At 35.1% G+C, this 20,350-nt stretch overlaps 1 protein-coding gene across 1 annotated transcript; it reads left to right on the forward strand.

The window, feature by feature from the left end:
* The first annotated feature begins 408 nt into the window (after window positions 1-408).
* Window positions 409-19,714, forward strand: LOC136798106 (pre-mRNA-processing factor 6-like). Its single transcript, XM_067054693.1, has 27 exons — window positions 409-580; window positions 780-839; window positions 6,054-6,147; window positions 6,624-6,742; window positions 6,890-6,968; window positions 7,171-7,265; window positions 7,475-7,556; window positions 7,724-7,837; window positions 8,086-8,245; window positions 8,435-8,562; window positions 8,648-8,774; window positions 9,043-9,161; window positions 12,446-12,608; window positions 12,889-12,997; window positions 13,617-13,686; window positions 13,894-14,015; window positions 14,126-14,219; window positions 14,326-14,447; window positions 14,615-14,657; window positions 14,755-14,856; window positions 15,403-15,477; window positions 15,742-15,805; window positions 15,911-15,980; window positions 16,079-16,146; window positions 16,562-16,700; window positions 17,128-17,254; window positions 19,180-19,714. Exons 1-27 carry the CDS (start codon window positions 504-506, stop codon window positions 19,336-19,338), a joined length of 2,781 nt encoding a protein of 926 aa, XP_066910794.1. The 5' UTR covers window positions 409-503; the 3' UTR covers window positions 19,339-19,714.
* The last annotated feature ends 636 nt before the right edge of the window (window positions 19,715-20,350 follow it).

A 20,350-nucleotide genomic window follows, 5' to 3' on the forward strand; every position in this document is an offset into this window, starting at 1 on the left:
ATTAAAGGGTATAACCAAACAACCCAGTAGGGGGTACTAGGTTTGTGAAATTCCAGAACGCTCGCGAACGATCCTTAGCGTCCAAAAGTTAATATTTAAGATTACTCAATAGGAACATTTAGGAACGATTTGGAACGTACAGGAACGTTTGTGAACGTTCGTGAACATTCCTGAACGTTCTGCAATGTTCCTGAACATTCTTTGATACTCCAAACTAATAAATAACAGGGAACGATCAGGTACGTTCAAGAACGTTCTCTAGTGTTCTAAGAACGTTCCTAAACGTTCAAGAATGTTCCCTATCGTTCGTTTTGCTAGAACGTTCCATTTTATTTGTATTTAAATTAAAGTTGCTTGTGATGACACAAATGGCAGGAGGTATTTCATTCTTATATTTTAGTTTGTTGCAGATCAGCCTTTAGGTAGGCCCACTCAGTAGCTTGTTCTTCTTTGACTTGAGCTGTATAATTTTTATAGGCTATTGTATATGATATTCTGGAAACATGGATATATATAATAAAAAGAAAACATTTATTGGCAAAGCTGCTCCCCTTGGTTATGTTGCTGGTCTAGGAAGAGGGTGAGTTTATTTCGACCAAAAGCTCTGTTTTTCGTGTTGCTCTTTTAGTATAGTTAATGTAAAGATGGTAACCATGTGCTTATATCAAATCAAATTTTGAGAATAAGATTAGGAGCAGGATTGAATGAATTGTTTAGATCATCATGGCTGTTATTTTTATCTAGAAATAAGTAACTTTCTATTTTTTCTTGTTTTTTAGTGCATCAGGTTTCACAACAAGATCGGATATTGGTCCTGCAAGAGATAGTTCAGATGCCCCGTATGTACTTATTTACCCCATTAAGAAAAAATGAGAAAATATCAACCGCAATTTGATATGGAGTCTCCTGGACTGGCCATAATAATAATACCAGGCTTTTAAGGCCCTTGAGAACGGGGGTGGTTTTTTTCTGTACCAATGCTCAATCTTGATTTAATTACTTGCTCTATGAAATTTGGCACACTATTACCTTTGTCTTAAAAGGAGAACCAAATATTATGTTGTAATTCGTCATGCAAGCAATAATCAAAAGAGCAATCATAAGCTAACAAAGCCCTTATAAAAAAGTTAGCTGAGTTTTAAAGTTTTGTTTAATTTGTTTTTAAAATCCTTATAACATGAATTGCAATCAAAGTTCACATTAAAAATAAACTTAAGCTGAAAATGTGTAAATTTGTATGGAAAATCAAAGATATCATCATGCTCATGGTGTAACAATATTTACACGTCAAGATCTTTTTTGATTTTGAAACTAGTCTAATTCAAATTGTCTAATTTGAATTGCAGGTCACAGGTCACTCACTGGCCAGTACTGACAGGTCAGCTTTAATTACTGTAAAACACAAAGAAAATATTTGAAAACACTTGTTTTGTCAAAATATTATTTTGAAGGTATTTTATTGATCAAGGATTTTTAAAAAGGTGAAAATCTATCCACATGCTTACCACATGCTTTTGCATTCTGTGCCATGTATAACAAGGACCTGAATTACATACTATTTGGACCTAACTCAGAGGTCCTTTAAATTAACCTTTGTCTATTCGTTTGTCAGTCTGTCCGTCAGTCCGTCTGTCCGTCTGTTACCAGCTTTTCTCAAGATTGGTCCATTAGTTTTTTCTGATTTTTGGCACGAAGATGTGATTAGCAATGCCGAAAACATGGCGGAGTCCGATTTTTGAGAAAAATCTTTTTCCTGCTGAAAATGCCAGAAATATGATGGAAATCGTTATAATTCTTCGTTTTTTCGCACAAAAACATTATTGATAACAATGCCCACCATCAAGCATGATTCAATTGTCAATAAAACTGATTTTTGAAGCCGGAACTTTCTTAAAATTACCCGAACAGCCAATTATCGGCGGAAAAAGGGTTTTTCTTGAATTTCTTGAGCTGTACTTTATATTTTTTCATAAAATTTTACATACTGATGCAAAATAGAAATACCTAAAATGTGACAGAGCTCGATTTTTGAAAAAAAATTTCCAGCCGAAAAGATTTTCTCGAGATTTCAATGATAATTTTATGAATGATAAATTTAAGGCGTTTTGCATTCTCGCTATATGTAAACGTTATATTTTCTGACTGATTGTTTTCATTTTTCTACTTATTACTATCTAACTTTCATCATTAGGTAGGTCCATTCAGCCTCTAGCTGAATTATATTACACATATATCATACACAACTTAGTCAGCGTGTTTCAAACACACTGTTGGCAACCGCTTCAAAAACTTAATTGGAGAGAGAACTTTTTATAGTATTAATCAGAAAATTTTTTCACTTCATTCAGCTTTTCTTACCGGTTACTACCGGTTAACAAATCTTTATCATAAAAATGTCTGATACAGACCTTTGGCTGCTGCTTAGAACTGAGCAGGTTACGTCAAAATTAAGAGTCAAGAAAATTAGGACGGGAAGAAGTTTGTACTTACAATTACTCCAACTACGTTATCATCTTTTTGGACCTACCTTAAGGTAGTCCTTTAAATTAACCCTTGTCCGTTCGTTCGTCTGTTGCCAGCTTTTCTCAGGATTGGCTCATTAGTTCTTCTATTTTTTTGAACAATGATGCAAAATGGCAATGCCCAAAATGTGACGGAGCCAGATTTTCAAAAAAAAAAAATTTCTGGTCGCCAGGGAAATGTCCCGGAAAAAGCGTTTTTTTGGGATTTTCTCGAGATTTTATCATTTTGTTTTTTCTGATATTTTGTACATAGAGGCGCGTTAGTACAGCCAAAAAGTAGTTGAAAACCGTTTTTCGGAAAAAAAAATTTCCGGCCTGTAGAACAGGAAATGTGCCGGTAATCACCGTTTTTTCGTATTTCCGTGACACTTTTTCAACTTAGTTGATCGTTTTTTTACAGAAAAAGGTTCTCTATGGTGATACTCAAAACTTTGTATCATTTAATTTTCAATAAAATCATTTGTTCAATTCGGAACTCCTTAAAAATCGCCGGAACAGCCGAAAACCGGCGTAAAACAGATATCCTTCATTTTTTCGAGTTATACTTGACAGATTTTCATGATTTTTTGCACAATGATGCAAAATGGCAATTCCGAAAATGTGACGGAGCCCGATTTTCGAAAAATTCCGGTCACCCGGGCCGGAAATGTCTCGGAAAAAGCTGTTTTTGGGGATTTTCTCGAGATTTTATCATTAGTTTTTTCTGATTTTTTGTACATAGAGGCGCGTTAGTACTGCCAAAAAGATGTTGAAAACCGTTTTCCGAAAAAAAAATTTTTCAATCCTGTAGAACCGGAAATGTGCCGGAAATCGCCGTTTTTTTGTATTTCCGTGACACTTTTTCAACTTATTTGATTGTTTTTTTTACAGAAAAAGGTTCTCTATGGTGACCCAAAACTTTGCATTATTTAATTTTCAATAAAATCATTTATTCAATCGGGAACTCCTTAAAAATCGCCGGAACAGCCGAAAACCGGCGTAAAACAGATATCCTTCATTTTTTTGAGTTATACTTGTCAGATTTTCACCATTTTTTGCACAATGATGCAAAATGGCAATGCCGAAAATGTGACGGAGCCTGATTTTCAAAAGAAAAAATTTCCCGGCCGAAAATGCCAGAAATATGCCGGAAAAACAGGTTTTTTGGCATTTTCTGATTTTTTGCTCAAAGATGCGCATTAACATCATTCAAAAACATTATTAATAGCAATGTCCACCATCAAGCATGTTTCAATTTTCAATAAAATTGATTTTTGAAGCCGGAACTATTCAAAAATTGCCGGAACAACCTATTTTCGCCAGAAATACAGTATTTCTTGAATCTCTCGAGCTGTACTTTATAATTTTTTATTAAATTTTGCACACTGATGCAAAATGACAATACCTAAAATGTGACGGAGCTCGATTTTCAAAAAACATTTTTTTTCGGCCGAAAATGCCGGAAATATTCCGGAAAAACCGGTTTTTTGATATTTTCTCAAATTTTCATCCTTAGTTTTTTCTGAATTTGCAGAAAGATGTGTATTCACAATGCTCAAAACATGACAGAGTTTGATTTTTGAGAAAAATTTATTTCCGGCCAAAAATGCCGGAAGTTTCCGTTTTTGCAGATTTTCATTGGATTTTTTCGTTTTAAGTCTTTGTTTTTTTTCAAACAAAAACATTATTTATAATTTTCAATGAAACTGATTTTGGTCAGAACAGCCGAGAATCGCCGGATTTCTTGAATTTCTCGAGCTTTTCTTGTATTATTCTGCATTTTCATACTATTGTTGTCATTTTTCAATTGTCTTATTAGATCAATCTTCAGGTAGGTCCATTCAGCATATAGCTTGTTAATCATAGAATTATAGTGTTTCAATCCCTGACTATGTTTTTATTGCTATCAAAATCGTTGTAGTAATGTTTACGCATGCGTAAAAAAAAATCTTGTTGTAAATTGGTGCATAAACCTCCTATTTTGTGGTAATGTCTTATATTAGATTTGGTCTAATAATGTCTTATATTACATTTGGTCTAATGTATTCTCAACTTCAGTTGAGTTAGAATCTGAGAATGTGTGTGTGTCTGTCTGTCTGTGTCTGTGTATGTCCCAAAACTTTGGGGCAGCCTGGAGACTTCAAAAATTGTTCGATTTGGCTGAAATTTGGCACACTTGTTCCTTGGGTGAATATCTGGGGGTGTTTTTTTCATTTTTCAAAATTTTTGATTTTTGGGGCCTGGGGACGAGTTTTTGCCAAAACGAGGCTAAAACTTTGGGGCAGCCTGGAGACTTCAAAAATTGTTCGATTTGGCTGAAATTTTGCACACTTGTTCCTTGGGTGAATATCTGGAGGTACTTCTTTCATTTTTCGAAAAATTTTGATTTTTGGGGCCTGGGGACGAGTTTTTCGCCAAAACGAGGCTAAAATTTTGGGGCAGCCTGGAGACTTCAAAAATTGTTCGATCTGACTGAAATTTTGCACACTTGTTCCTTGGGTGAATATCTGGGGGTGTTTTTTTCATTTTTCAAAAATTTAGATTTTTGGGGCCTGGGGACGAGTTTTCGCCAAAACGAGGGCTAAAATTTTGGGGCAGGGCAGCCTGGAGACTTCAAAAATTGTTCGATCTGGCTGAAATTTTGCACACTTGTTCCTTGGGTGAATATCTGGGTTTTTTTTTTCATTTTTTGAAAATTTTGATTTTTGGGGCCTGGGGACGAGTTTTTCGCCAAAACGAGGCTAAAACTTTGGGGCAGCCTAGAGACTTCAAAAATTGTTCGATTTGGCTAAAATTTTGCACACTTGTTCCTTGGGTGAATATCTGGGGGTGCTTTTTGCATTTTTCAAAAATTTAGATTTTTGGGGCCTGGGGACGAGTTTTTTGCCAAAACGAGGCTAATGCTTTGAAGCAGCCTACAGGCCTCCAAAATGGTCGGATTTGGTTGAAATTTGGCACACTTGTTCATTGGGTAAATATCTGGGGGTCTACAATTGGCCCTATGAATAATTTGAAGCCACTGAAGTTGAGCCCAGTGCGTTGCGCACGTTCGACTATTATATAACTTAAGTGACATTTTGTCAATATTTGCTGCGTTACAATTTTCCAATCTGCAGCTTGACCTGTGACCTGTGCTTCAAACTATAGTCAGAAAATTACAGTAATGTCCAAAAGCTTTATTACTTACTGAATCAGGAGCTAAAAGTATATTTATGGTGGTTAAGAAATAAACCCCCCCCCCCAAAAAAGAAACAGGATTGATTGACAAAAAGGGATACAAAGAGTGAAAGTTTATTTTAGGGTTTTCAACCTTTTTCAGATATTTAGGCGATATTTGGGACACTTTTTTTGAAGTTTTTTTGCAAAAGGGAGAATAGCTTATTCAAAGCTAGCCTTTTTGATTTTTTTGTCTAAAGTTAGTAAAGTTGTTCATGCTAAAGATCTCTAATCTTTTAAATGTATGTGAACCACTTCCCTCCATTCAGAGAGTCAGTGATAAATATTTTCTCTTTATTGTTGACCATTACAACTTGTTTGCTTTGGTTTACGCAGTGATGAAGCACAAATACAACAACAAATGCAACAAGCCCTCAAACGGAAGAAAGATGAAGATAATGAAGATCTGAATGAATCCAACTACGACGAGGTGTTCCTTCTTTTCCTCAAACCTTTTTCACTGACCATAACATTTCAAAATTAGTCGAATCATCATAGCTGAACTCCTTTCTAAATAATTGTAAATGACGCTAACATTCAGCTAAATCACTTTAAAGTTTTAATCGTACTGCTAAAACTAAATAAATTGATGTAGAATTTGGTCGTTGGGAGTATACATCGATCAACTGTATAAAATTACAATATCAAAATCAGTACCTTCCATGTTACAATATTCATAATTGATAAAAAATAGTCTTTTCATAAATAAGAATAATCTTTTCTTTTCTTAACAAAAAAATCAATCACAAATTCAAAATAATAAACTGTAATATTTCCAAGAAATTTATCTTCAGATTCAACCTTTAGTCGAATGTGAAAGATGTAGTTTGAAGAACTTGGAAAGAATCAAGTTGTTATAGAACTTGAGTGGGGCAGAAATAAGGTTATACGACTGTTCACTTCTAGTTTGCTGGGTACGGTGGCAGTCTATTTTCGAGTGGACCATATGAAAAAGATGACGAAGAAGCAGATAAAGTTTACGATGAAATTGATAAGCGAATGGATGATAAAAGAAAAGAACACAGGTCAGTATACCCTCTCTTTGTCGTTCACTCCAATCTACTTGTTTTCTCCTTTTCAAAAGAAGTGGTCTGTTTATTTTTTATTCATTTCGTTTTTTAAAGTCGCCAAATCAGATGTCCCCATTAATAATGTTTGATTTATAATCTTAGAGAGAAAAAGTTTAAAGAGACAGTCGAAAAATATCGTGCTGAGAGACCGAAAATTCAACAGCAATTCTCTGACCTAAAGGTAAGTGTTATGTTTAGATGCGTTGATTTGTTTATGATGGTGTGCGTTTTAGCTTTAAGCTACCATTCAATGTACAGGGAAATAGTACCCCCAGTACGGTCATCAAAATATTATCATTATTAATACCAAACTTGTGGCATTTTTCAAATTGTCGAAAGTTGAAGAAAAGTATTATACAATTGGAGTTTGTTTTTCTTTTCAGAGAAAATTATCAGATGTGTCAGCCAATGAGTGGGCTACCTTGCCTGAAGTTGGCGATTCTCGCAATAAGAAAATGAGAAACCCAAGAACCGAACGGTATTATAATTCTCTTGACCTTTTCTCATTTACACTTCTTATTTGTTCCAAAATTCCTCATTAACTTTGTTCAAGCCAATCAAAAAAGCAAAATCGTTTAAGTTTGATGAACGACCAACTTTTTAATTTTTGCAAGATGTCTCATTAAAGTAAACTTTAGCAGTAAGTTGTCATCGTTGAACTGATTATATAATGAAGCTTTTCGTCAGGTTCACACCAGTACCAGATAGTGTAATCAAGAGTGCGTTACTTGCTGGTCAAACTTCCACTTCCGTTAATCCCATGGAACAGGTAGGCTGATATAAAATTGATCCACTAAAAGATAAGATAATGTTGTAATATCACGTAAAGAAGTCTTTCATTGATCTTTTTTAATTTTATCATTAAAATTGTTGAATACAACTGATTTCTTTTTTTCAATAGTAGTTGTTTTAAACCGGCGTCTTTTTTCTTACTAGTTTGGTGGTTTGAACACACCATACCCTGGCATGGCAACCCCTTCCACTACCGATTTAGATTTGAACAAGATCGGTGAAGCAAGGAAATCACTCGTCGGTGTCAAACTTGACCAGGCGAGTTCACTTAAAACCTCAATACGTTGTTTTGAGAAGCTATTCATGAAAACGGAGAACGGGATATTTTAGATTTTAGTGACAGGGAGCCCCGTGTTCCTCGTATTATATGTTTGTGCACCAGTTGATCTATGGTTGCCTTTTCTCATGTATTTTTTACTCTGCCTATTTTAAATGAGAAAACTTATAATACTAGATATCTCTTTAAAAAGTTTTTGTCGTTATAACGAGTTCCATCTTTTACATAGGCTTCTGATTCAGTATCAGGTCAAACAGTGGTTGATCCCAAAGGTTATTTGACTGATCTGCAGAGTTTGACACCCAGTTCCAGTGGAGACATTGGTGACATCAAGAAAGCCAGATTACTTCTCAAATCTGTCATCACCACAAATCAAAAACACGCACCAGGTATCATACTTGCTTCTCCTCACGAGATCGTTTTCTGCCAACTAGCTTCTGATATCTTCTACTGAACTCCTTGAGTCTACAAAAAGTGTTGATAATTGAACATACAGGAGAAACACAGAGTTTAATACTTCCAAATGAAAAGTCACTCCTTTACATGTATTTGATGAAACTGAACTTTCCCTTTCACAGGCTGGATAGCGGCAGCACGTCTAGAAGAAGTGACTGGTCACATTCAGAAAGCTCGCAATTTCATTATGAAAGGTACTGAAGCATGTCCGAAGAACGAGGACGTGTGGCTAGAAGCTGTCCGACTTCAGGTACTACTCTTTCTCATGTCTGTATTAGCAACACAACTACTACTTACTTTTGCGACCTTTCTGATTTGCTGTTTTTCTTTGATAGCCAAAAGAATTATCGAAAGGTGTTGTAGCGCAAGCGATCAAGCAGCTATCACAATCAGTTCGTCTGTGGATCAAAGCAGCCGACCTCGAGGATGAAAGAGCCGCTCAAAAGCGTGTCTTCAGGAAAGGTACATTTCATCCTGGGTATTTTCTACAAGCAGCTAGCTTTACTCTTCAATTTTATATAAATATTTTGCAGTATGTGTGGTATATTTGGTTATAAATAATGATGTTTTTAGCAGCTGTCGCTTGATTAAAGCCGTTTACAACAATGATATGCAAACGATATGCTTGTAGTGTTTTGAAAACGAGATCTTACTATTGTTATAGGTTTATGTTCGACATTTCTTTACTTTATTCGACATTGATAAAGATCCCTCTCTTTCCCTCACTTAGCTTTGGAGAATATACCGAATTCAGTACGTCTTTGGAAAGCTGCTGTCGAGTTGGAAGACCCAGAGGATGCGCGAATTTTATTGACAAGAGCTGTCGAATGTTGCCCGCAAAGTGTGGAGGTTAGTACACCTATACATCGTTCACTCGGACTGCTCTCGGACTGCCGCCACAACTAATAATTACAATGAAAATATATTTTCATTAATAAAAAATCTAAAACCAGTCAGATAGAATAATATCTTATTTCGGCTGCGTCTTCGTCTATTCAGATTCCTTTTGTTAAAAGTGATTATTGGTCATAAAAACAGTTTCTCGAGATCCGAAGCGTGGATTAGAATCCAAATATAAGGGTATATTTGTACTGTATTTTTTCTCCGTCCAGAAAGTATTTCATGTATTTTCGTATATATTTAAAGTCAAAATCGGCCCAATGGTTGTGTTAAGCAATCGAATGAACGATCGTTTTTCAAATTTGTAAGTGTGAAAACCTAGAGAATCGGCATTTTTCAAGGTTTGATGACACCTGATGACACCAATGTTTTGGTTTTATTCATCAATCGGTTGTTTTCCTCCCTGACAAAGTATTGTGTTAAAAGTACTTGAAAAAAGTACTAGAAAAAAGCGCTTTTGAGAACAAACTTGTACAGTAATTAGGGGTGGGGGTAAAATGGGGCTATCTTCAAATCATGCTGTGCTAGAGTTTTTTTTTTTTGTTTCTACCCAAATAACAATAATCTGAAAAAAATTTTCAATTTCATGCATTTTTCAGGAATTGCCGGACCAAAAACTGCCAATTTTGGTCCCAAAACCCCAAAAATAGCAATTTTTGTCATTTTACTGGTATTTATCCTTGTTTATGATCCCACATGAAGCCAATTAGTATTCAAAGTTGTTTGAATATAATTTAGAAGTACTTAAGATATAATTTTGGTGCTTTCAACACCTTATTGGACCAAAAACTAGGCAAATCTGGGCCAAAAACTCAAAAAAGGTAATCTTTTATCAATTTTGTCATGTAAAAGTTGCTTAAATGCACGTTATAGGCCTAAAACTTGCCATTCGTTTCAAAGAAATAATTGATGCATCACAGGGAGTCAAGATTAGGGGCCTCTGGGTATAGAATGGGCTTTAGAGGCTTAATTAAGCTAAATAAACAAGAAAATCAACTGTATTTTCTATAAAAATGTGAATTAATATAAAGTTCAAATCTGATGCCGATTTAAATATTTTCAAATAAATTTTTGATTCATTTCGCTAAAAATTATTAAGATTTAATATATATTAATCTATAATCATTTTGATCGAGTCCATCACAATCGTGAAGTGTGTTGATCAAACGCAAACAAAACTGTTTTGCTGTTCATCAAATGAAAAAGTCTCTTTCTGGAATCTGCAGCCATATCCCAATCACCTTCTATTAGGGTAGATCGTCAAATGGCAAAGTCAAAAAATTCAAAGTGTAGTATTTTTTGTGAAAATTTAATCTATTGTAAGACATTTTGCACAATTTTTAACCTCCTAGGTCAAAAATCCAGCATTCCCCAGGGGGGGGTCTTTGATTCGCACTAAAGCGAAAAATGAGTAGCATTTCTTTGCCCATTTTAAGACTATAAAAGGCCAGGAAAGGGTCAAAATGGTTTCTAAATGATGTCTTGTACTAATATTCAACACAAAAAGACAAAAGAACCCCAGCAAGATCGCCCAATGTTTCAATTTCTAAAAAGGCTGATTTTCTCCGATTCTGGTAGCAAAATGCACGAAAGCAGCATTTTTGAGGACCCACAACTTTTAAACTTTTTAAGGTACACACTTGAAATTTTCAGCAATGAAACACTTCAGAGAAAGCTCCAGGAAAAATCAATCTTGAGTTTTCAAAAATTTCCTATAAATCCATAATGGCGCCCTAGAAATTGAGTTTTCATCTTAAATGCCAATATTTCAAGCTAAAACTTGGTTTTCTTAGGCTAAAATCTCAAAAATGATTTCAAATGATGTCCTGAAATCTTTGGCTCTTGAAAGTATTCTGAAAATACTCTGGGAGAATCAAAATGTTTTGGGTCAGAAATTTGCCCTAGTCTGCCATTATGGCATTGCATTTCCAACTAAAACGCGATATTTAGAGTTAAAGTCTAATTTTCTCTGGCTAAAATCTCAAAAATGGTTTCAAATGGTGTCCTGAAATCTTTTGGTGTTGAAAGTATTCTAGATATACTCTGGGAGAATCAAAATGGTTTGGGTCAGAAATTTGCCCTAGTCTGCCATTATGGCATTGCATTTCCAACTAAAACGCGATATTTAGAGTTAAAGTCTGATTTTCTCAGGCTAAAATCTCAAAAATGGTTTCAAATGGTGTCCTGAAATCTTTTGGTGTTGAAAGTATTCTAGATATACTCTGGGAGAATCAAAATGGTTTGGGTCAGAAATTTGCCCTAGTCTGCCATTATGGCATTGCATTTCCAACTAAAACGCGATATTTAGAGTTAAAGTCTGATTTTCTCAGGCTAAAATGTCAAAAATGGTTTCAAATGGTGTCATGAAATCTTTTGGTGTTGAAAGTATTCTGGATATACTCTGGGAGAACCAAAATGGTTTGGGTTAGAAAGTTGCCAAAGTCCGCCATTATGGAATTGCATTTCCCACTAAAACGCAATATTTAGAGCTAAACTCTAATTTTCTCAGGCTAAAATCTCAAAAGTGGCTTCAAATAGGGTCCTGAAATATTTCGGTGTTGAAAGTATTCTGGAAATACTCTGCGAAAACCAAAATGGTTTGGGTCAGAAATTTGCCAAAGTCTTCCATTATGGAATTGTATTTCATTCTAAAACACAATGTTTTGAGTAAGCTTGAGTGTTCTTCCTAAAGAAATAAATAAAAAAAGCCCATTCTATACCCAGAGGCCCCTGGTGATGACTCCTTGTGATGCATTAATGATTTCCTTGAAATGGATGGCAGTTTTCAGGCCTATAAGGTGCATTTAAGCAACTTTTACATAACAAAATTGACAAAAAATTACCTTTTTTTGAGTCTTTGGCCCAAATCTGCCTAATTTTTGGTCCAATAAGGTGTTGAAAGCACCTAAATTATATTTTAAGTACTTCTAAATTATATTCAAACAACTTTGAATACTAAATGGCTTCATATGGGATCATAAACAAGGAGAAATATCAGTAAAATGACGAAATTGCCATTTTTGGGGTTTTGGGACCCAAATCGACAGTTTTTGGTCCGGCAATTCCTGAAAAATGCATGAAATTGAAATTTTTTTTCAGATTATTGTTATTTGGGTAGAAACACATCAAAATAACTCTAGCACAGCATGATTTGAAGATAGCCCCTAAAAAATGTTGATTTACCCCTACCCCTACAGTAATTGTGTTTGATAATAATTCGTTTCACATTGCAGCTATGGTTAGCCCTGGCTCATCTCGAAACATACGAAAACGGACGACGCGTGTTAAACAAAGCTCGTGAAAACATTCCCACCGATCGCCAAATCTGGATCACAGCTGCAAAGTTGGAAGAAGCCAATGGAAACACACCTTTAGTTGATAAAATTATCGAAAGAGGTACCCAACTTTTTTTAAAGTTTTAATTTATAATCTAATCTTGCCTTTATTTCCAATCTTTGGTTTATCACCCCTTGAGAAGTTGAATAGAGTCGTCTATTATACATGTGTAATGGTATGTAATAACTGTTACATGATTAATGTTAGTTTTTATAAACGACTATGATGACATAATATCTTTTTATCCAAATACCTAAAGTAAGTTAGAAAGACAATCAAATTAAGGTGCCCTTACTATGAACTTTGCTGCACAGTTTTGATTAAAACTTTCTTCCGTTAGGTGTGACGTCATTATCAAGCAACGGAGTGGAGATCAACCGTGAGTTGTGGATCGTCGACGCCGAAGAAGCAGACAAAGCAGGGGCCACTTACACTGCCCAAGCTATCATGTATGAAGCGGCCATTTTTTTACTACTTTGAATGGCTATTTTGGAAATTCCTGTTGGTAAAACTTTGTTCTCTTCCGATGAAACAGGGAGGGGGTCACGCGTTGACGTACCAGACATCGTGACGGTTAGTACCTTGTGGGTACTAACTGCTGTAAGGGGTGGTGTAATATAGATTTCAGTTCAATCAAATGGTACTTTTATGGTACTAACTGCTGTATATAAGGGGTGGCGTGTTATAAATTTCAACTCAATCAAATGGTGCTATTAGGGTACTAACTGATGAAAAAGCTGATATTATCCAAATCAATAACTCACGACTTTTTATTATTTGGTGGCTTTCTGAGGCTTTATATGTTTTACTCTTCGGACTTCCTAAAATCAATAATACACTTAGTACTGTGGGGCACCAAGTGCGAAATAAGGTGGTATCAACCTGCCAGTAGTCAAACGCACTTAGTTCTTTAGGTTACTAACTGCTAAGGGGTGGTGGGTGTACTTTCACATTTTCAATTTGCAGTTAGTCATCATGATGTCTGCTACCAACTGAAAACACCCCTGAAACAGGGGGTGAAATGCTATTTTATCTCGCTCCAACTCGAGTATTGTTTTCATTCTGTAGACGAACAGTGATTGGTATAGGAGTGGAAGACGAGGATCGAAAACACACTTGGATCGAAGACGCTGAATCGGTACGTAACTATACATTACAGTTAATAACAACTTCAAAGCTTTTTTTGTGCTCTTTTATTGATTATTTTTATCAAACACCCATATCCCCATCTGCTGCCTACAACATTTAATATATAATCCCCATTGAGAAAAGACAAAACAAAAAAGATAAACATTCTGCAACATTTTGCAAAGTGAGCTTACCTCATGTGATTCATCTTTTGTAGTGTGCTGTGCACAGTGCGTACGAATGTGCACGAGCTATATACGCCTATGCACTGAAAACATTTCCGAACAAGAAGTCCATTTGGTTAAGAGCTTCTTACTTCGAGAAGAATCATGGAACAAGGTAAACGTCTTTCATCACCGTATAACCTTTCCTTCTTTTTCTTCTCTTGATAACTGTTTGATCTTTATTTCAAACTTTGTATGTACTAATGGTTTAACATTTGATCTTAGGGAGTCACTGGAGACTTTGCTACAAAGTGCTGTCAAACATTGTCCGAAAGCAGAAGTTTTGTGGCTGATGGGTGCCAAGTCTAAGTGGATGGCTGTAAGTCTCTACATTACATTTGTTTGCCTCCAAGTGTTATATAGTTGCACTGTACTTACTTGAATGTATGATTTTCTTGAGTCCTGTCTTCCGTTTCTCCCCTTAGGGTGATATTTCAGCAGCGCGAAACATTTTGTCACTTGCTTTTCAAGCCAATCCTAACAGCGAAGAGATTTGGTTGGCTGCTGTCAAGTTGGAATCTGAGAATAACGAAGATGAAAGAGCAAGGTGTGTCTCTAATAAAAATACAAGAGTGCTGTATTCATTCTTCTTACCTGTTTTACTTTTAGTGGATTCTAGATTCCTTTGACCGAGGAAGATTGTGTCAAAACCAGTCATCCTTGCAGCAAGCATACTTTTACTCTATATTTTTCTATTATTGTTTGCATTTTTAGACAACTTTTGACGAAAGCACGTATGAGCGCTCCCACAGCACGGGTAAGAATCTTTTCTATATTTCAAATTCCTTTAATTTCCCGTTCCGCTTCATTGCAATAACGAAATTATTCATATTACAATCGTTATTTTTCGACAGGTGTTTATGAAGTCAGTTCGTTTGGAATGGGTGCTCGGTAATCTTCGACAAGCAAAAGAAATGTTGAAAGAAGCACTGCGGAAGTACGATTCTTTCCCTAAGGTATATAATGGAATGGCATCTTTTTTTAAAAAAGAAGACTTTACAATGTTATTCAAAAAATAGACCAGAGCTGACAGGACTCTTGGAAAGAACAGATTCGCCAGGCCACTCAAACTAATTTTGAAAGCCTCTCTGTTTTTACGTCAATTCTCATACAACTTAAAAATGATGAGGGAACTTCTAGAACCCATAAAAAAAATAAAACGATGTTCGTAAAAAGATAATTTGGATTTACACTCTACATATGTTAAAGAATAAATGTAGAAGATTTGAGTGATTTTTTAGAATTACCTCTCGAGATATCTACGTTACAAGTTTCGACATGTTTTTTCTGGACCACCCGGTAGTATTAAATTAACGTTATGTTTGCTATTACGTTGGGTGTCTTTAAAGATATTTATAATCGATATTTTTTGATCGAGATGCGACCATGGTTTGAATAAAATGCTGAAAATAGTTGGAACCAAATGTTCTTTAGCCCTGCTTGCTTATGTTTCTGTCAAGGCTTCCTGTTTTGGATTGATTTCTTTAACTTTTATTCTATAGTTATGGATGATGAAAGGACAGCTACACGAAGAAGAAAAAGATTTATACGAAGCCACACAAGCATATCGAAACGGTGTAAGTACTTTTATTATTTCACGTTCTTTATTTTAATCAATCCATTCTGAAGTTTATTTGAAGTACATTCTCGTTTTTAGAGTACACTAGTTCTTGTTTTACTTGCCGTCTTTCGACCAATGCTTCAATTGTAACAAATTATATACATTTAGAAAAATAGCTCAGAGCACTATAATCTTTGATAATCTTTAGATATGAAGATGATAAGGTTCAGTAGAAATGAGTCTGTATTTAATCCAGTGGTTTTTCTCTTTGTTTCCTCAGACGAAGAAATGTCCGACGTCGATCCATCTCTGGATATTGCTGGCGAAACTGGAAGAAAAACAAGGTTCGATGTTTTCCACTTTCACTTGTTGTCATTGTTGTAATTTCCAAATCAACATTCTTCCTTATTAAACCCCGATATTTCAAAACTGATTCCTTTTACTTTCAGGAAATTTAACAAAAGCACGTTCGGTTATGGAGCAAGCAAGACATCGAAATCCACAGACTGATGAATTATGGTAAGACTGTTCTGCTCTCTTTTTATACGCAAAAATGTACATTTATGTACACTTATTTCTAAAACATTTCCATTGATATGATAATTTCCTTTTTTCAGGCTGCACTCTATTCGTATTGAAGTCCGTGCCAAACAATTGGAATTCGCAAAATCGTTATTGGCCAAGGGTAAGTGTATTCTGTCCAAACTGTGTTGGTTGAGTTACTGCTGAACGGGCGTATGGTCCCAAAGTTCAATAAAAGGAACGACGTTCCCAGAGAATCTCCCCCTTTTTAGTTTCCTCAACCATGAAAACTGATTTATTTTTTTCACCTCAGAAAGTAACGTCAAAATGAATTGCTCTGAAGATTCTTCCACTTCTTGAATTGCTCTGAAGATACACCACTTCTTGGACAACTGACCTGTGTTGATTAAGATCTCATTGGAGACAGAATCGTCGTCTTTTCTAATTTTAATAAAAAAAGATGAAATACTGAAAGAATCAGAAAACAAACTGTATATTCCTCTTTTTGGAGTGATTGGTTCGAGCTTGAAGACACTAAAGTGCAAAGAAATTTTGATTTTGATTTTTGACATTTATAGCGATGCAAGTGTGTCCGTCATCCGGCATTCTATGGGCCGAATCAATCTTTATGGTGTCCAGACCTCAACGAAAGACGAAGAGCGTTGACGCGTTGAAGAAATGTGAACACGACCCCAATGTATTGCTGGCAGTATCCAAGTGTGTACAAGTCGATTCTTTATAGAAGAAAACTGAACCTCCATCGGGAGTTTAATAATACTATGCAGCCTCCATAACTCGAACACCCACGTGAAACGTGATGGAAAATTTGAGTTAAAGAAACGTGTTTATAAGGCTTTGTTGCTTGAAGGGACCCAGATCCTTGTTCGAGTTAAGGAGATATTCGAATTATAGTGGTTCAACAGTTGGAGACTCTACTGTATAATGTTTTCAAGCTACCCTTTTTCTCTAATATTCTCTCTATTGCAAATATATTGGTGTAGGGCTAACACGTTCCTTGTTTTTATCTTAAATTTCATCTAATGAAAAACTATTATAAAGATTTTTCTCAAAAATCCCAACTATGTTAATCTCCAACTCCTAAAGGATGTTATCATAAAAGTAGATATCTCTTTCTTTATCGTAGGTTGTTTTGGAGTGAACGAAAAGTGACGAAAGCACGAGAATGGTTTCAACGGACTGTGAAGATAGACCCTGATTTCGGTGATGCGTGGGCTTATTTCTATAAATTCGAACTCCAACATGGAACAGAGGTAGGTGTCTGTTGATAAATCCATTTTCATTTCAATATACCAACCTTTGCGCAAAATAGAGAATATGTCCTAAAGTCTATTCACGATAAGTGTGCACTCTTTTTCATTTACCTATAACTTTTGAAGGAATTCTTCAATCTTTATAAATTTGGTATCATTGGAAAGATATTAGTTAGTGGAACAATTTGAAATAAAAAAATCTTTAAAATAATTCTAAAAATGAAGATGAAAATGAAGAAGAAAAAAATGAAGATCTTGTAGAAAAGTGCTAGAACTATCATTTTCACTGAAGTGAAACCTTGATTATCGAACGTCATCACTGTGAAAAAATTTCTCAAAAAGAATCATTCAGTCAAAAGATATAAAACAAAGTTATAAACTAATTGAAGTCTAAAAACGCTGTCTTCTGCTGTTTCTGCTGTTTTTTGGGGTCAATCACTTATTAACTTTGTATCATAACTTTGTATTGAATAAATATTTTAGTAAAATTTCTTTCACAGTGATGACCTCCAAAGATCAAAGAATCTCTCCAGTGAAAATGAAAGTTATAGCACTTTTCTACAAGATCTTCATTTTTTCTTCTTTATTTTCATCTTCATTTTTAGAATTCTTTTGAAGATTTTTTTTATTTCAAATTGTTCCACTCACAAATATCTCTCCAACGATACCAAATTTATAAAGATTGAAGAATTCCTTCAAAAGTTATAGGTAAAAGAAAAAAGAGTGCACACTTATCGTGAATAGAATTTTCCAATGGTTTTGCGACCCTTTGTTGTGCGCGTATCAATGCAATAACTTTTGTTAAGGGCTCTGACCATAGCGAATTTTTTATAATTGTCGTGTTTACAATGTGTTTTATGACTGAAGTAACCAACATAACTATAGCATGTTATACATGAACTATTCCTGAATCTGAAAATTCAAAGATTGCATTGAAAGAATTTGATGAAGAAGAAAATGAAGACATTTGCGAAGACAAGTATTTCAACTTTGAGGAGCTTATTTTCGGCGAAGAAAAAAGATTTAGAAAATAAAATTTGCACTAGATGGTGTATCTTTAACCAAACTAACAATAAATTTTCGGAAAATTTTTGTAAAAGCTTCTTTGTCTCAAATCTTAAAAGTGGCTTTTGACCAATTTTTCATCCCAATTTTTTGCTTTTGAAAACTTTTGAAACATCAATTTAGAAATTTTTTCCGAAAACTTTTGGATAGTTCAATCTTTTGCAGACAATTTATAAAAACTTCGAAACATAAAGCTTAATTACCCATTAAAACTTAGCACCTTTTGTAAAAGAGGGTAATATAATATTTTAGTCTTTTTAGGGTTCATAACGTTATTTTTGTAATTTAATTGCTAATTACTCTTGATAGAATAAATTCAGAAACAACTTATAAAGACAATTGTTTGTTAAAAGTATCAAGGAACTCAAAACAAAAGTTTTATCTCTAAATCTGCGTATTCGATCTTTTGACTATGGTCAGAGCCCTTAAACTGGACTTTATTCTCCGTTCATGCATCATTAGTGCCACTGCCTTTTATGAACCTTTATAAACAAATCCACCATCTTTAAAACGGAGTTTTTTTTAAGTGGTACTTGCAAAAAAGCCATTGAAGTGTAAAAACGTAAAAATCCTAACGTCAAACGACGCTACATCACACGTGTTCGAGGAAAAGTAGATTTAGCGCTCTCAATGCACACGTCGTGGTCACTTGTCAGGTGAACCGTAGTGCTACAGTTAGTGGGAATCGAACTCGGACCTCCCAGGCGGCCACCACACCACTATGTCTATAACATCGATTTAAAAAAATCTTATCAAAGATGTGAGTGATCGGTACACACGTCGTTCTTCTGTCGTTACCTAATAAAGAGACGAGGAAAATTTCTACTTTAACTTACATTACATTTATTGTATTTTTTTAGGCCAATCAGAAATCAGTATTAGAAAAATGCACCAAGTCGGAGCCGCATCACGGAGCGGAGTGGCAAGTTATTTCAAAATCTACCAAAAATTGGCGACTGAAAACTAAGGATATATTACACCAAGTGGCTCGCTCGCTTAAATCCATCGAAAACGTTTGATGTTATAGCTGGACTTGATACAGATGTGTTGTGCGCGTGCTCTGGTTGAAGATACCGGTCATGTTGTTGATCGAAAGTGTCTGATGCTTTTAATGAAAGAAACTTTAATGGAAGGAATACAAATCGAGCTACTGGAGCTAGTACAGAAACAGATTTCATTCTGAAAGTTGGAAAATGAACTTTTCCTGAAAATGTATGTTTTGGGAAATCCGTAATGAGATGCTCCTTTAAAACTTCTTTAATAATTTGAATAGACTTTGAAAAGCAGGAGAAAGTTTTGCGAACAAAATGTAATCTTTATTTTACCTTTTAGCATGGAATTTGCTTGTACATGAATACTATTGGCTTTCATAAAATAAAGACCACCCAAGAAACATTCCTTTGAATTCTCTTTACTTCTTTGGTGTTTGAAACGACCGCAATCGAGAATTATTTAGGCTGCTGGCATCCACTAACGAATTCGTGCTTTGTAGAGACTATTAATTGTTAGCACAGCCGTGTTGCTAAAATGCACGGATATCTCCTTAACTCGAGCAAGTTTTCTCGTTCCTTCAATTAACAATGCCTTATAAACTCAATAACTAGAAACTTCTTTAGCAACAGATTTATGTTCTCCGCACGGTTTCGAAGACTCCACTCTGTGATAAGAAACTATTTGGTTAAAGGATATGAGCAGAAGACTTTACAAATTTTCAAATTAGATGGACCAAAAAAATTATTCCTGGACCTAAAGTTCTTTTTCCAGATAGAATAGCAGTTCAGTACATTTACTTGGAAATTCTCTGAAAAAGTTTTTCTACAAATTAGATCAATGAGAGACAATACACCCCGGTGCACAAACCCGCTGTGACCCTAGTCCCATTGCACTGGAAAATTTGGCAATAAAAATTTCATCTCCGGTGAGAAAATACTCTAATTTCAGTCCCACTGGAAAATTGACTTTGATTTCATCCCCATTTGAAACTCGATGTTTAAAAGTTGCACTCTAAAACCGTCCCGTCACTGATTTTTT

The sequence above is a fragment of the Clytia hemisphaerica genome, unplaced genomic scaffold (genome assembly GCF_902728285.1).
Source record: "Clytia hemisphaerica strain Z4C2 unplaced genomic scaffold, Clytia hemisphaerica genome assembly, whole genome shotgun sequence".
In the NCBI taxonomy this organism is placed as follows: Eukaryota; Metazoa; Cnidaria; class Hydrozoa; order Leptothecata; family Clytiidae; genus Clytia; species Clytia hemisphaerica.